The sequence below is a fragment of the Hevea brasiliensis genome, chromosome 1, assembly GCF_030052815.1.
Source record: "Hevea brasiliensis isolate MT/VB/25A 57/8 chromosome 1, ASM3005281v1, whole genome shotgun sequence".
Lineage (NCBI taxonomy): Eukaryota > Viridiplantae > Streptophyta > Magnoliopsida > Malpighiales > Euphorbiaceae > Hevea > Hevea brasiliensis.
Window position 1 is genome coordinate 99570192 of NC_079493.1, and position 16247 is coordinate 99586438.

Sequence of the window (16247 nt, forward strand, 5' to 3'; positions counted from 1 at the left end):
GGTACAGAAGGTAAAAAGTAGATAGTCAGACAGAAGAGGAGAGAGTGGATTTACAGAAAAGTCCGAAGTCACCTCATACTTGGACTTTGTGGTAGATGCACTACCAACACTAGATGTATTTTGTCACTCATTTTTTTGTATGCTTTTTTGTCATGTACCAAAAACACCTTATGTAAATTTATTTTGGATGACTGTAAATTTAAGTATAAACATATTTTGTTACATTTACAGGTTTATAAATTTATATATTTAACTAAAGAATGTCTGAACATATGTTTTGTTATTATTTGCATCTGATGAAGGAATGAAGTTGAGTATAATATGATGAGAATTGATTGTCAATATTGTCGCAATTGGAAATTATAAATATTGTTATTAACAGGTAGACGTTAAATGTTTAGGGAAAACTCTTGCAGTTTTTCCATTTGAAATTTATTATTAAAATTAAAAAGTAAACAATAAGAAAGAAAATTGTTCTAATACAACTTTAGGTGCTCCGTATAAAGAATGTGGCATTTCTTTGCTCGATTTCACTGTAGATCTGGTAGGGGATGTTACAATAAATGAAACTTTGCACGTAAATAAGTTTCATACGTAATATGTTTCTTATGAAGTTAATGAGAGTTTAGCAAATTGCTGCCAAATTTATTTCTTATCAATATATTATTATTGTGGCAAATTCCTTAGACTTATCACTCACAAGTATGGCATCTAACCTAGTTATTGGTCTTCTTTTGTGGTTAAATCTTCTTATCAAAAGAATATCAATTACCACCCTTGCTTTGGAGTTCTTATGGCATTTTCACAAGTTATCAAGTTCTTCTTTGCAAGAATATCACTCTTATTTCTACCTTTCTTTTACTTTTGTTGCAACTTTAAAACCATAAAATTTCAAAAAGATTGGCATGAGCCAGAGCACAGACATGTTGTTAAGGCATGCACCAATCTGCCTAACTTTAAATTATTCCTATTTTTTTTAATTTGTTTATTCTTTAAATATCACCAAAGTCTTTGGCGCGTTTAATTTCTTACGTTAAACTTTGTTTGATTTTCATTTTAATCATGTTTTAGTTTGTCAATTCCTAACCTAAAGTTCTGGTGTTACTCATATACAATTTCCCTTTGTGTTTAGGCTACCAAAACAGTCCATATTCTTTTATGTTTCTTTAGGCACATTAGTTTGGTATCAGAGCTTAGGGATTTTTGGTAGCACTTTGCGAAGAGTGAAACACATAAGGGAGTGTTCTATAAAAAAAAAATTCATAATAAGTCATGGAGAGATGGTATCGCAACTTCACCACATCAGTCAAGCTTTGGAGAGAATGAATAGGCTTTACAACTTGAACTAAGGTGACAAAGTGTGTGCAAAAGAATACTTGATGGAGTTCATAGAGTGTTATGATTTTCAAAAGCCTTGAGAATTAACAATTGTGAGATTCCTTATAGGATTGAGGCATGATATTGGAAGGATAGTTGAATTGCAACCATTTGAGTCTTTAGATGAATCAACTCAACTTGCATATAAGGTAAAGTGGCAATGTGTGCATGGTGCATACATATTCAATTCAACTTCTACATCATCAAAGTTCCATCAAAAGAAGGAGGAAAGTTTGCAACCTTCACAAGAGGTCAAGCACAAATTACTCTAGATGAAAGGAGAGCAAGAGAGGCCTATGGAAGAAAGTGTTGTGTATGTTAATGAAAAGGAGTTACTTGCCTTGATTCATAAAGCACATGTTGGAGGGAAGCAATAAAAGGATTTAATGCCTCTTTCTCTAGCCATTGCCAATGAACTTGCACTCTCTTTTTCAAATTATAGGTCCTTCATGGAAGAAGAGGTGTGTGAAATGGTGCCTATGAGTGTCAATCGTCATTTCGTAGGAAGTATTTGGTAATGCGATAAGAAGGAACCTATTCTCAAAGCAAATGTGTTTGATTCTTTTGTTTGTCCATTGATATAAAAGGATCATGATGTGTCTGATCAGGGAAAGAATGGATACTCATTGATGAAATAAGTTCTAAGAAGGGGAGAACTTCAATATTCATATGCCATTATTGTCCTTTGCAAAAAAATCATATTTGAGTACAAATCCTTTTTCAAGAAGGGGATATGATGTGCCTCAAGGGGGAAAAAACTTTTTATCAAATTTAGAATCTTAAAACATGTTCATCAAAAAAATGGAAAGTGGAATCAACATGGGGAACACCCAAACTATGGTTGTATGGGCTTTATTAGAGCAAAGAATTATACCTATTTGGGGTCAAGAAGAACAAAACCAAATAGAGCAAGCCCAGTGAAGCATACTAATAGGGCATGTATGGGTTAGTGTGGGCCTAAATGTGACAAGTCCAAAACCATGAAGCCCAATACACAAAAGTGGCATCTAGGAGTGATGAGGCTTGTGTACTGTTTGAAATGGACAAACACCAAGTTGTGCAAGGAATTGTGGGCTGCCAATAAAGTAACAAGGTTTGAAAAATCAAAATCCAACTTCTACTTGGACAAGGATGGCATGCGCAAAAAAAGAAGGAAAGGAAAATCCTAAAACTACATGGTTTGACTTATCAAACTCCACTGCAAATAGAATTCTTTCAGCCTTGAATTGAGAGAGGAAGAAGACTTTTTCAAGCTTGTTTATTCCTATTTTGCTTCCTTAAAATTCCATATTTGTATCAGAACAAATTCCTAATTAGTTTTAGCTATTAGTTTAGGTCATATTTTCCAAGCCAACTTATTTTTTTTCCTAAATAGTTATTGCAACTATGCATATAAATAGGTTTCATATGTAAAGTACTTCTTATGAAGTTAATAAGAGTTTAGCAAATAGCAGCCAAATTTATTTTTCATCAATCTATTATGCCTTGTGGCAAAATCTTTAGACATATCACTCACAAGTGTGGCATCTAACCTGTTGTTGGTCTTCTTTGGTGGCAAATTCTTCTTGTCAAAAGAACTTCAATCACCATCCTTGCTTTGGAGTATTGTGGTATTTTCACAACTTATCAATTTTTTTTTTTTTGTAAGTTTATCATTCTTATTTCTACCTTTCTTTTACTTTTATTGCAACTTTAAAACTATAAAATACCAAAAAGATTGGAGTGGGTTGTAACACAACCATACTAGAAGGGCATGCACCAATCTACCTAACTTCGAATTGTTCTTGTTTCACTTAATTTATTTGTTCTTTCAATATCACCGAAGTCTTTTACTTACGTGATTCTTACACCTTAAGCTTTTTTCAGCTTTCGTTAATTTTGTTTTAGTTAGTCAATTCCAAACTTAAAATTTTAGTGTTACTCATGTTAAGATTTTTCTTTTGTGTTCAAGCTACCAAAATTATCCATATTCTTCTTTGTTTCTTTAGGCACATCACATAATATTAATAATATATTTTAAATAATTATATACATAATAAGGTAATATTATTTCTAAATTTAAGTACATCTAAATTCAACAACCAAATTAAAATTTAAAATAATTCCATAAAAATATATTTAAATAATAAAATATAATAAATTTCAAGGCATCACAAATTTTCCCAAGGGTATCAAAAATATAAATATGCACATGTAGCATTATTTTGAAGGATTTTATTTGTCTAAATTTTGTTCACTATAATAAAAATATAAATATGTAAGATATATAAAATAGATAAATTTCAATATATACATATATATTTTACATTCACGAGACGTCATTTATTTCCTGCTTTAAATGTTTGAAAGAAAAAAGCGAAAGTATTGCTTTCTTTTTCTTTTACTGTGAATGCATCTTGCATTTAAAAAAGGGGAAAAAAGTAGTCTTGTTGGTATTGCTTTTTGCTTTTTGCTTTTAAAAGGCATTGCATTTTGTATAATTTTCTTTTTCAAAAAAGAAGGAAATGTTTTGTCAATCATAAGTGTTTTTGTTTGTCTCCTCAGTCTTTAAATATGAAAATAACTTTGAAAAAACTTTTTTTTTTCAACATTTAAAATATTGCTTTTCTCAAGAGCACTTTTTCATTCACTTAATCGTAATCTCAAATCAAACTGGCGAGAATCCCTAGGCTCAAAATTAAATCGAACCTTATAATCACTAATACAGTTCTTTGAGCTGTCTGGAATCGACGAGCACTGAACAATTTATGTTAAAACTCAAACGAATTGGACCATGTACCAACAAGTGTGGCATGAAGAACATGTTACTAATTAAATAAAAGCATACGTGTTGAAAAGATAAAATGCCAAGCTCGATCAAGCGGTAAAAAGATATAATGAAATTGAAGAACTTTTTAACGTAATAAAATCATTGGCTCACTAATGAGATGCTACGTCAGCTATGACGTTACGCTACCCATAGGATATTGGTAAAGTTAAAAAATTCTCAATTTAATTGATAATTTTATAATATGTAATAAAATTATAAAAATTCTAAGACACAAGGTTTTTTTTTTTTACAATAATTTAAAAAAATTATCGCTTTTTGAGCTTTGTCGTCATTCTGATTTATTTAAATCTAAGAATGGCAAACTGAACATGCCAAACAGAGGACAGAATGGGCCTTGGTATGGCTAAGCTTATTCCCTTCTTCATCTTCCTCACCTGTCTGTTCGGATATGGGAATTCTGATAGCAAATTGCCCAAGGATGAAGGTACTTATAATTTATTTCTTTTTCTTTTAAATTTTCTTAAAATTATTCTTGTTGTTTATTAACTTCATATTAGTAATTTAAATTTGCTTCAATAATTTTTGAAGTTTGAGAATTATAATTTGTAAGATGGTAAAACTGTGTGCATGCATGCTTTCCTTTTTTTTATTTTTCTATATATTTCACACAATCCATTTTATGGAATCCTTCATTTTCCAGCTGAATTGACTGGTTCATGGTTATCTCAGAAAATTTTCTTTTAATTGATAAATAAAAGAATCACGCTTTAAAATAGATTTTTGTTCTATGAACTTGTTTTGGGTCTGTATTTGGCATGATAAGTCCAAAGAAAACAAGCCAACGAGTTCGATATAACTACTGATTTTTTTTTTCATTTTCTAAAATTCAGAAACTATTTTTGCTTTTTATTGTCAGTTCCCTTAAAAACTATTTTATTAGCAAGTAATAAATATGTACAGCAACATCAAACATTCCAAGGACACAAGTTGATTCTCAAAAGAAAACGTTGTCGTTTCCTTCGCTTTTCTTCTCTTTTCTTACTCTACTTACTACCCCTGCTCCCACTCCCCCTCGCCTGCCACCAGATTTTCCAGTTGTCTTGGTCGGGCTTCCTCCCACACGACCCCGTACCAAACAATTGGATATCGTTCGCATTGCTGGTGACCTTGATCGCCGGCCTGACCACTCCCTTGGATCCTTTCTACTGGATGCTTTTTGCTTTTGTTGTCTTGGCTTTTAGGATAGTGGACGATGGGGATTCAGGTGCTTTTCTGCTGTCTTGATTGATTCGTTTGTGGTAAGTTTGGGATGGTTGTTTCAGAGAGGACTTCTTTGATTGTTTCTCCTTCAAGTGAAGCAGGTGGTGGGGTTATGGCAACATGAGATTTCTTGACTTCTTGGGTTTTGGTGCTGGAGGTTTTGGAGGAGAACTGTGGTGATCTTGGGCTTTCCGTTGATGTGGCTCTCTTTCGGCTCTACAGCTCATTCGCGAGAATATGGCTTTGAGTAAAGAGTACTGTAGTAGATGTGAGAGTTAAGTGACAGAGAAATATTAAAAAAAAAAAAAAACAAAAAAACCTGGATTTGTGGTTTTTATTTTTTAGGTTTTTATTTCAAAACACCTTACCTGATAAGTGAGGGCAATAAAATGGCATCTGTTGTCACTGAACAAGTTGTGTGTTTTCTTTTCCAAATAAAAAACAAAAAACTGAAAACAACGACCATATTCAACATGCGTTCGTACTATATATTCCACCTTTTTCTTTCTGAAAAGTATTTTTAATTAGCAAAATAAAAAGAAATAGATTGAGAATTTAAAATAATTTATGGAATTATATTCAACGTATATGAAATAGAACTGTACATAACATTTTAGGAATTATAGAGTAACTTAATTGTAAATTTCTCTCCCCAAACTTATCTACCACTAAAAAAAGGTTTTAAAAAATTTTAAAAAAAATTTTTTAGTGATGGATATATTGACGAATCAAAATTCAGTCGCTAAGAATATTAATTAGCAACAATATTTTTGATGGTGAGTTGAAATTCGTTGCCAAATGTTAGATTTTAATTAACTATGACTTAGCGACAGTCATAATCGTCAGCTACCAATTTTTGGCGATGGTGATTACAATTCTATCATGTATTTGATATTATTTGATATTTTTATTTTAATGAATAATAAAATTTTGATTAACAATATTAGAGTCATAATTAAAATTTATAAAATCTTATGCAAACTTTGTTGCTGATTGTTTAGCAAGGCAAAGATTATCTAGAATTACAGATTTTGTCGCCTTTTTCTTACGTTGACTCTTGTTCAGTAGCTTTTGGTTCTCCACTGCAGTAGATTGTTCTTCCCTGGTTGTCTCGCATCTGTTTCTTGTGTTTTATTTTCATTTGAGTGTCTTTTTGTTGATCATGTTGAGTGGAAAAAGAGAATCTATATAGCGGATCTTAAATTTTTGGAACAAAAATTTAGTTGAGTTGAGTTGACTCTTTTTGTCGATTATGTTGTTTTGCTTTTCTTTTAGTTTCAAGTATGTTCAAATTTGTTTCTTTGGTACGTAGTGTGGTCTCAATGTGTTAATTTTGTAAGTTTCAGATTTTTTCACTAAACATAATACCTTTTAAGTCAAGTATTATTGGACTGGTCTGCTGACCTAAGTTAGTTTGATGTTCTCATATTAAGTTTTTCCTTGATTAATATTTTGCTTATAAAAAAAAATAATCTTAAATTTAAATTAACAATAATAAGAAGACCATGACGATGACGATGACGATGACGATGACGATGAAAAGGATAAAAATGCATGACTTAAAACTGATAAATTAAATAAGTTGCTTAATTAAAGCAAATTTATATTAATATTGAAGTACTAATTTTGCAGCGGATGCTCTTAGAGCAGTGATCTCTAAATTGAGGTTAATGCCAGCAGCATACAGTTCCCCCTCTAATTGTCCATCGGCTCCAGGTTCTGTCATCTTATGCAACTGCAGTTATCCAGACAACACTTGCCACGTAACCGAGATGTATGTGATGAAGCCCAGAGCAATAAAAATCAATGGTTTCTGTTCATTTTATTTCTTTTCATTTGTGAACATCTATTTTTGTTTGGGTTGCAGAAACACGGATGGCATGGACTCAAGCGGTGGAGTTATTGATAATAATATATCTCGCCTCAAGTACCTGAAAGTTTTGTGAGTCTCATATCACATTCTTATATATTATTTTGTTTTTATAAAATTCATTTATACCCAAAAATAGTTATGTATGAGAATTTATAAAAGTACATATAAATTATAAACTGAGATTTTGAGGTATCATATTGTTGATGGATTTACCTTCATATGTTATATATTTATAATCAGAAATCTTGGAAACAGTCAATTGTCTGGTTACATACCATGGACCTTGGGAGACCTGCCACATCTAGAAACACTGTAAGCCTTGTCAATGAATTAAATTATGGGCATGGTTGTCGATTAATTTTCTTATGTTATATATTAGCATCTGATTTGTAAACTCCACTTGTACTTTTTCTGTAATTTGTCATGGATATATATAATTGGTTAACTGCTAAACTCATAGCACTCTTCCGTTTTCCCACCTTACAGAAATCTGTACAAGAACTTACTCACAGGCTTCATACCTTCATCATTAGGGAACTTGTCATCCCTCAAAACTCTGTAAGTTTCATTTTCAAGTGTTCTATAAATAGAAGCTGAACAATTATTTGTTAATTATTATAATTAAATATTAAATTATTCGTTAATTGTCGAAAATTTGATTGCATCTGCAGTCATATATTCTCTATCGCTCACTGTTTGTTTCCTTTTTCATTTTTATTTTTTCAGTAGACTACATGGGAATGTGCTGTCAGGTCAAATTCCTAGTGCATTGGGCAGCCTCTCTAACCTCGAGATACTGTATATAACCTCATTTAAATATACTTAATTAGTTAATTTCAATAATTTTTATTAATTTCTGTTTGTACACGTTCTTCTATTGGTTTTCAAAAGGAGACTAGAACAGAATCAACTCAGTGGTTCAATTCCAATGGAGATTGGAAACTTGACGAATCTTAAACAACTGTAAGACTAATTACATTTGTCTCGCATCTCTCTCTCTTTATATATATGGTTCTTATTTCTTAAGAATTATTTCCTTCTTGTATTTAGCCATTTGTTTTAATTTTTATCTGGTTAACTTGATTTTTAAGGAGATTGGATGAGAATCAACTGGTTGGTGCACTTCCATCTGAACTTGGAAACTTGGTAGATCTTTCACAACTGTAAGTTGCCAAGACAAATAAGCACAAAATGAAACTTATTGTCAAAAATATATAATAAAGGCACATTATAATTAAGTCTTCCTACTGTTGCAGTGATGTGAGTTCTAATTATCTCACTGGAGAACTAAGCCAAAGTTATGCGAAACTTAAATCTCTCAACTTCTTGTAAGTAAATTTTCATGCCTTGTTCGCCTAAATATATAATGAAAATAAATTGACAAAAGGAAACTTTCTGGCAATGCAGTGCCGTGGCTGGGAATTCGTTGACTGGTCCGATTCCAAAATTTATAGCCAGATGGACAAGTCTCACTAACTTGTATGTGAATAATACTGATTTTACTTTCTTTCTTTATGTCCATTAATTAATTATCTACAAACTTAATTGTTTCATATATCTTTATTTATTAATATATCTTTAATTATTGTAAGGATGTTTAATTTCCATTTATTTATTTAACTATTTTTCATATCAACTATTAAAACTAAAAATAAAATAGGCTGCAGAAATTAAAATAACACTGTGAATTAAAATTAAAAGATAGAAAATTGCTTAAATAATTAATTTGAAATAATTTTTTTTTTTAGTATTTCTTGTAATATATATTCTAGAGTTGTGGTTGACTATTGTTTTTATTTTGCTAATTTAAATAAAAACTAGAGGCAAATATATTTCAAATATTTTACTTTTTTTTTTTATTTTGTTCTTCTCTTGAACTATTTCACACTAAATTTTAGTCATATTTGTTCTGCCAAGGGCAACTTGTTATAGGGTAAGCAATTTAGATTAAACTGAAAAATTGATTGAATCGGCTTAATTTTATTTAATTTTTAGTAATTCGATTTATTTTGATTTTTTATTTTGAGAAATTTAATTTATTTAATTTAATTTATTTTTTAAAAAAATAAAATAAATCAAATTAAATTGATTTTTTTAATTGATTATTAAATCTCAAATTAAAACTAAAAATATAAAGTATAAATGATATTGAATATAAAATAATTCCAAAATAAGTCTTAAAAAATGTTCAACATGAAGTTTACATTCAATCAAATTGAATCAAACAAGTTTGATTAAATTTGATCTGCTAAAAATTTAATTTATTTATTTTTTATATTTTTTTAAATCAAATCAAACCAATTGATACTCTAGTTATAATGGTATGGGACATGTTTTAAGTAACACATTTCTAGAATAATTTCAAGATTTAATGTAGTATATATTAAGGGGAACAAACTGTTAAAAACAAAAAAAATACATAGTCGATTATTCAGATGATTGAATTATAGTGCACTCATCACAGATATCTCATCGGCAATGACTTTGAAGGAGGGCTGCCTCATGAAATTTTTGATATGTCAAATCTTGAATACTTGTAAGTGCAGTTTCTGTATTCTAGTTTTATTTTATATATGATTTTCATAAACAAAGCTTAGTAAAAATATTCTATTAATGTTCTAATTATTTTTGTGATTATTTGTTATAGGTTGGTTAGTGACCTCAGAAATTCAAGTTTCTCTTTCCCACAGCAAGCAAATATGACAAATATATATACTTTGTGAGTGATTTGTTTGACGTCCAATTATTCAACAAAAAATATATAAATAAATAAATAAAAATAAACCATCATATTCGATTCACTCTTTTTGTGGACCTAATTCATCGCATGGCTTATGAGCCACCCAAAGAAGCAATGATATCAAACTGACTCATCTGACTCAACTGATCAGCAGATCTTATTTTTATGCATGGTTTTGGTAGGGTATTAAGGAATTGTTCGATTTCTGGTTATATCCCTGAATATATTGGAAATTGGTTATCACTCGAATACCTGTGAGTTCTTCTTCTCTTCATAAATTTAATAACATTTTTTCTTGACTAAAATCTATTTATCATAAATTTAAAATATAAAAATATAGTATCCACATATTTAGAATTCCACTATATATATATTTATGTTGTATTTTAAATTTATAATAGACCAGATATAGATAATAATTTTTTCCTAACAATGTATATAATAAAATTGTCATACCAAATATGACCTAATTTTCATATCAAACATATATATAATAAAATTCATATATTTATATTTTAAATCTACAATAGATCAGGCCTAGGTAAGTTTCCCCTTCCCTTGCATTTGAATTTTATGCTGCTTCCTCTTTATATAGGAACTCATCTCTTATATATAGATGAAATTACAGTAAAAATCTCTCAAGTTAGCCACAATTATTTACTAAAATGTATTTTTTTTTATCTTACAGTGATTTGAGCTTTAACTACTTAACTGGTCAGATTCCAGAATCATTCAAGAATCTAAACTTAAATGAAATGTATGTGAGCAAAATTTAGCATTCTCAATTATTATCTGGCCTCTAATTTCTTTAAGAGAATATGATAGCTTACTGTTGATGGATTTTTCTAGGTTTCTTACGAGAAATTTACTCAATGGAAAAATTCCTCTGTGGATCCCCAACATCGTCCAATCTAAAGGGTATGCTTAATTTCCATGATCAATAAAATTCCTTGCTGATTTTGAAACCTCTTACCGCACGATAGCTAATATATAGCGATATCAATTTTTTCTTTTTTCTTTTTTCATATAAGAAAATTTTTTATTGATTAGAAAGTCTAGGAAAAATTTAGCATAAACTAATCAGGCCAATAAGCCAACCCCAATACACCCAAAACTAGACGTATCATTAGGGGTGCGCAAATTTCGGTCTGAACTGAAAAATCAAACCAAATTAAGTCAATACGATTCATTCGGTTCGGTTTTAAAATTCAATCAGTTTGGTTCGGTTTATAAATTTTAATAATTTTGATTAATCAATTCGATTTGGTTATTTTTATAATAAATCAAAAAAAATCAAACCGAACCGAAATTACTAATATATATATATATATATATATATATATATATATATATATATATATATATATATATCAAGGAAGCCCTAAGATTTTTGAATTTTGATTTCTAAGTTTTTTTATGTTTTTGTTATTGAGATTTAATGTTGAAAGTATGAAATCTTACAAAATTCGATTTGATCGGTTTAAAATCAAACCAAACCAATATTATCGGTTTGGTTCGGTTCGGTTGTCTCTTAGTGATCAGTTTGATTTGGTTTTCAAATTTTTGATTCTCGATTTTTGATTTATCAACTCAGTTCAGTTCGGAACTGAACCGACTATTTGCACACCCCTACGTATCATAATAAGTGAAAAAACTGAGAGAAACAAAACTGATAATCCTAGACCAAAAATCATGATCAAAACAGAAGGGTCCAAGAAAACTAATGCAAACAGACCCGAAACCAGAACAGAACAAAACGAAATACAGCTGCAAAAAACACATAAAAACCTCGCGAGAAACAAGACCAATTGATACACAATAATTCAATCTAGAAAGAATGGAGAGATGATTTGCTAATTAATCTCGATGAACTTTATTCTTTAGAGATGAAAGTTTCTCAAACGTAAACTGAAAAGTTTTCTTTGAAACACTTGATTTCATGCCTTTAATTCGTAAAAACATGTTGAATTATATAGCTAAGTTTGAAAACTAGTAGTTGTTCACTGGTACAGTGACCAACGAATCTTAGAAAACTTAAATATGGTTGTTATTTTATCTTTCAGTGCACTAAGAAAAATGCTCTTAGGAGCCAAAAAAATAACTTGTTATCTTTGAAAGTAACTGATTGTTTTTTATAGTAGCAGATCTACTTTCATCACTAGTGTCCAAAAAATTATATTTTTGAAATAATGCTTAAAAAAAATTTCTACACTACAAGACATCATATCTTACGACCATAATCATTTGTAAACATTTGAAACTCATGGTTTTGAAAATTTTGATAAAAAATAGCAAATTCCCTTTTTTTCTTTTCACAAACAACCTAAGCCTAAGTAACTAACGGATATTACCTAACTTTAAGTACTCCTCATCATACCTTTAAATCATCATCCTTGAATGTTCCTTCAATCCTTGGCTTCATCCTTGATATCCCTTATTGAATGGAGGCGTAATACCATTGTTGAGAAAATCAAGGATCAATTTTATAACATCATTACCCACAACATGTGAACCAAAAAAATAAAATAAAATAGGAATACCATCAAGCTTTCAAAGTGATGTTGCCTGAGATTCTTAGATCAGTGGATGGTTCTAGAATTGCCTGCGAAAATGAGTGAGATGAGTTCGAAAGCCTAAGCGGGGCCACTTTGAGGTTCAAGTCAGTAGATACTAAAATAACAAAGCAAATACTAAAAAATAATAAGAGAATGGAATTGCGTACCTTGACAGTCATCATGAGTCATATTTATAGGATTAGGGATGACACATTTTCCATTACAATTAGGATTTTGCCAGTTCATATCCAATTGATTTCTTTCATATATCACATAAATAACATCTATCACAGTTATATTTTCGACAAAAATATAGTGTATCCTAACAGCATGTGCCCGTCTTCCAAAGTAATTTATTTTATCCGAGCACCTGAATTTACCCGATCATTCTATGTCCCATCCGAACACTATTCATCTTACCTGAACATCTTGTGTTCTCATCCGAACACTATTCATCTTACCTGAACATTTTTTGTTCTATCCATACTCTCTTTACTCAAACATCCTTATCCTTTCCAAACATCCTTATCTTATCCGAACATTCTTGTCTTGTCACACTTGACCCCTCTGTAAGGCATAATATGATTCCGTAGTATACCTAATGAATTATCGAACTTCGCCTACCGATAACTCGTTAAATATACAATAAGGAATTTTGAACAAATTCAATTCATTTTATAGTGTAAAATAATATTAATTAATTATTAAAAAGCTTTTAAATGAAGTTTATGTCATAACTGAAATTTTAATTAATTCGGAATTTTCTAAAATTTTATAAAAATTTCGGCAGAGTGCTGGCTAGAATTTAAGAAAACAGTTCTTCAAAACATGTTAAAAACACTTCCAATACATGTAATGTCCACAACTCCATTTAAACCAACACAATCCACCCTCAACTAGCACAATTTCAATCATTCTCAATATCATTTAATTCAATTCAATTCATATATAAAATTTTCAATTCAAGAAAAAGAGAATAATATACTATTATTACAAATTTATTGTACAACTGCTCATTTGGTTCTATAGATACATATGAACAAACAATTTATATCAAAAAGTAATTTACAAGGGTATAAATATTATATCCATAAAAGATCTCAAAATTTGTTTCAACTGCAACTATAAGTAGCTCACTCTGCTGCTTTATCCTTGTCCTTATCTGCGACAGCAAGAAAAAGCTATTGCTGAGTAATTTACTTGGTGGTGCACAACAATAATTTTTAAAACTCACTAAAAACATAATCATCAATTGGTAAACAAGAATTTAAAAATTTTCACAATCCATAATTCACAAAGCTGATGCCAATATTTTTAATAATAATTTATCAAAATAAATCATAAACAATAGTGTTGCCAATAATTAACATAACTTAGGTCATGACATAAAATTTCAATATTAATGTCGTGTTGTACATCACGACAAAGCAATCTACAGCCTCACTAATCGATATTAATGAGGGAGGTGGCTAGCTAGCTATATGAGTACTCATCCAAACTCAATCTCAACTGGCAAGCCAGAGAGGGAGGAAACATAGTCAAACTCAACTCCATGGATGGAGGAGGAACACAATAAAATTGTCATGCCAAGTGTGGTTTCAAAACCCAATTCAAAACTATATCATTCAAACATTTCATACAAATCGCTAATCATATTTCATTCTAAATTCTCATTTTTAATAAGTAGGCAACACATTATTTCTCAAATAAAATTCTCAAGGCCATAACAATAAAAAATCCATTCACAACACTTATTCAAATAAATTTTCAAATGGAATACAAAGAATTAAAATTTGTTGTGCACAAACCTTCTTTATTTGTTTTGATTTTATCCAATTTCTCTCCTTCCTTAGAAGGCTCTTTTCCAACTGAAACACATAATTAAAGTGTTTCAATACTCTTCCAAAATGTTTCCAATAACTAATCCAATAATTGCATTATGCATACTTAAGTTACTTATGAAGTTTCATAAGGTTTGAGTTCTGGACAGTTTTACTTCCTAGCTTTTGAACTCAATTTTGACCTAGTTCTAGCCATAATCTAATGAGGCGTCCTTCATAAAATTTATCCCTCTATGTCTTAGTTTCATTTCCAATTTGAATCACTTTATTTGGAGTTCTGGTTTTCAAGTTATGGTCAATTTATCATGTGTTGGTCCAATGACTCTTTATAGTTTCGGAACCAGGCAAATTCTGGAACCTCACTTTGACCAGCCAATTGAACTAGTTACAATCTTATTTTGGCCTAATATTCTTCATATAAGTTGTTTCCATATGTGTCCTGGTCACACAGGTTCAAAATCATAATTTTTAAAGTTATGTATGGTGAGTTATAGAAATTTAATTGACTTGGACTCATAAACTCTGTGCTTCAAGATTCCAGGTTCAGGTTAGTGTATTGTATTTCACATTTGAGGTTCTTATCCTCAAAATTTGGGTAAGGTTGCTCATGCAAAGTTATAGCCCTGTTTCTTAGATTTTCAGAACAGTTTGGCTCATCCCAATTGGGGTTTCCTAGTGGGAGATATGACTTAAATACTATTCTGAGGTCAATGGCTAATTAGTTTACTTTTAGGATTTGAATTGCTAAATTGTCCTAGCAAATTGCCCAAGTTTCATTAGGTTCTGGATTTTTGTCAAAACACCAAAATTGTAGTTCTAGGTCTTATAGAAATTTTGGCTTTAGTTTCACTGTATTTGCAGTTTTGTGGACCAAGTTATGGCATTTTTGCCAAAACTGGTCGGATGGTCATTTGTCCAAGATTTCAAGTCAATTTTGGTTCTATTCAGTTTTGTTGACCTAAATTGTTCTAACAAATTGGTGGGGTTAGAGTTAGAATTTGGGCTCATGATCTCCATGAAAAATGTGCTCCTATGTTTAACCTTTAAAATAGTTCAAAAATCAGGTCATTCTGACATTCCTAGAGTGAGTTATGTCCATTTGAGCATGTATTATTTATTTAGTCATTTTTCCAAGTCCAGCAGTAGGTCATCCGGCTTTAAGCCAATTTTAGACGTTTATGGTCAGTTTTTTGGTAAGGTTTCTCCATGAAAATGTGGTATTATGACCCTATTTTTATCTTCAATTGGCGTCACACCAATTGGAGCAACACAACTCTACTTATGGCCATTTAACCTTGTTGGACCCATTGGTCTAGAATTCAGCAATTCAATAACCATCACTTCACTCAATTTCATTCATCAATTCATTTTAAGTCTTCACTCAAAATACACCAAATGACCACAATTAAGCATAATAACACTAATTGGTCAATATTTCATCAAAACCCTAATTTTCACCCAAAACTCTAATCCTCTTTTTCACAATTCATGAAAAATCATGTCATTCAAGTATATTAGTCCCATATACTTATTCATTTAAGCTCAAATACATGTTTAATTGGATTACAGTACATCAAAACCTCACTATACCATGGTTAGCTGAATTTCCCTCTTCCCCAAACAAATAATATTTCTTTCATTTTCCACCTTATTTCCACTTAGTTAACATCATTCTTATGAGTATATATGCCAATTTAAATGGAGAGAGAGACTCACCTCTATCAAGCTCCTTTCAAATCTTCAAATGTTTCACTTTTCCTTGAAATTCTTCCTCTCAATCTTCTTATCAAGGTTAAATTTAAGGGTTTTGGTGAAATAATTACTAAAATTA

The 16247-nt window shown here is 30.4% G+C and overlaps 1 protein-coding gene across 1 annotated transcript in view; it reads left to right on the forward strand.

The window, feature by feature from the left end:
- The first annotated feature begins 4478 nt into the window (after positions 1–4478).
- Positions 4479–16247, forward strand: part of LOC110661771 (probable LRR receptor-like serine/threonine-protein kinase At1g53430) — a 46496-nt gene continuing 34727 nt past the window's right edge. The window contains exons 1-15 of the mRNA XM_021820519.2: positions 4479–4631; positions 7040–7181; positions 7275–7349; positions 7521–7592; positions 7767–7838; positions 8007–8078; positions 8172–8243; positions 8372–8443; positions 8537–8608; positions 8688–8759; positions 9745–9816; positions 9928–9999; positions 10203–10274; positions 10709–10777; positions 10870–10938. Of these exons, the coding sequence (XP_021676211.2) occupies positions 4535–4631; positions 7040–7181; positions 7275–7349; positions 7521–7592; positions 7767–7838; positions 8007–8078; positions 8172–8243; positions 8372–8443; positions 8537–8608; positions 8688–8759; positions 9745–9816; positions 9928–9999; positions 10203–10274; positions 10709–10777; positions 10870–10938 (1172 nt within the window). The 5' untranslated portion in view covers positions 4479–4534. The remainder of the gene's footprint in view (positions 4632–7039; positions 7182–7274; positions 7350–7520; positions 7593–7766; positions 7839–8006; positions 8079–8171; positions 8244–8371; positions 8444–8536; positions 8609–8687; positions 8760–9744; positions 9817–9927; positions 10000–10202; positions 10275–10708; positions 10778–10869; positions 10939–16247) is intronic.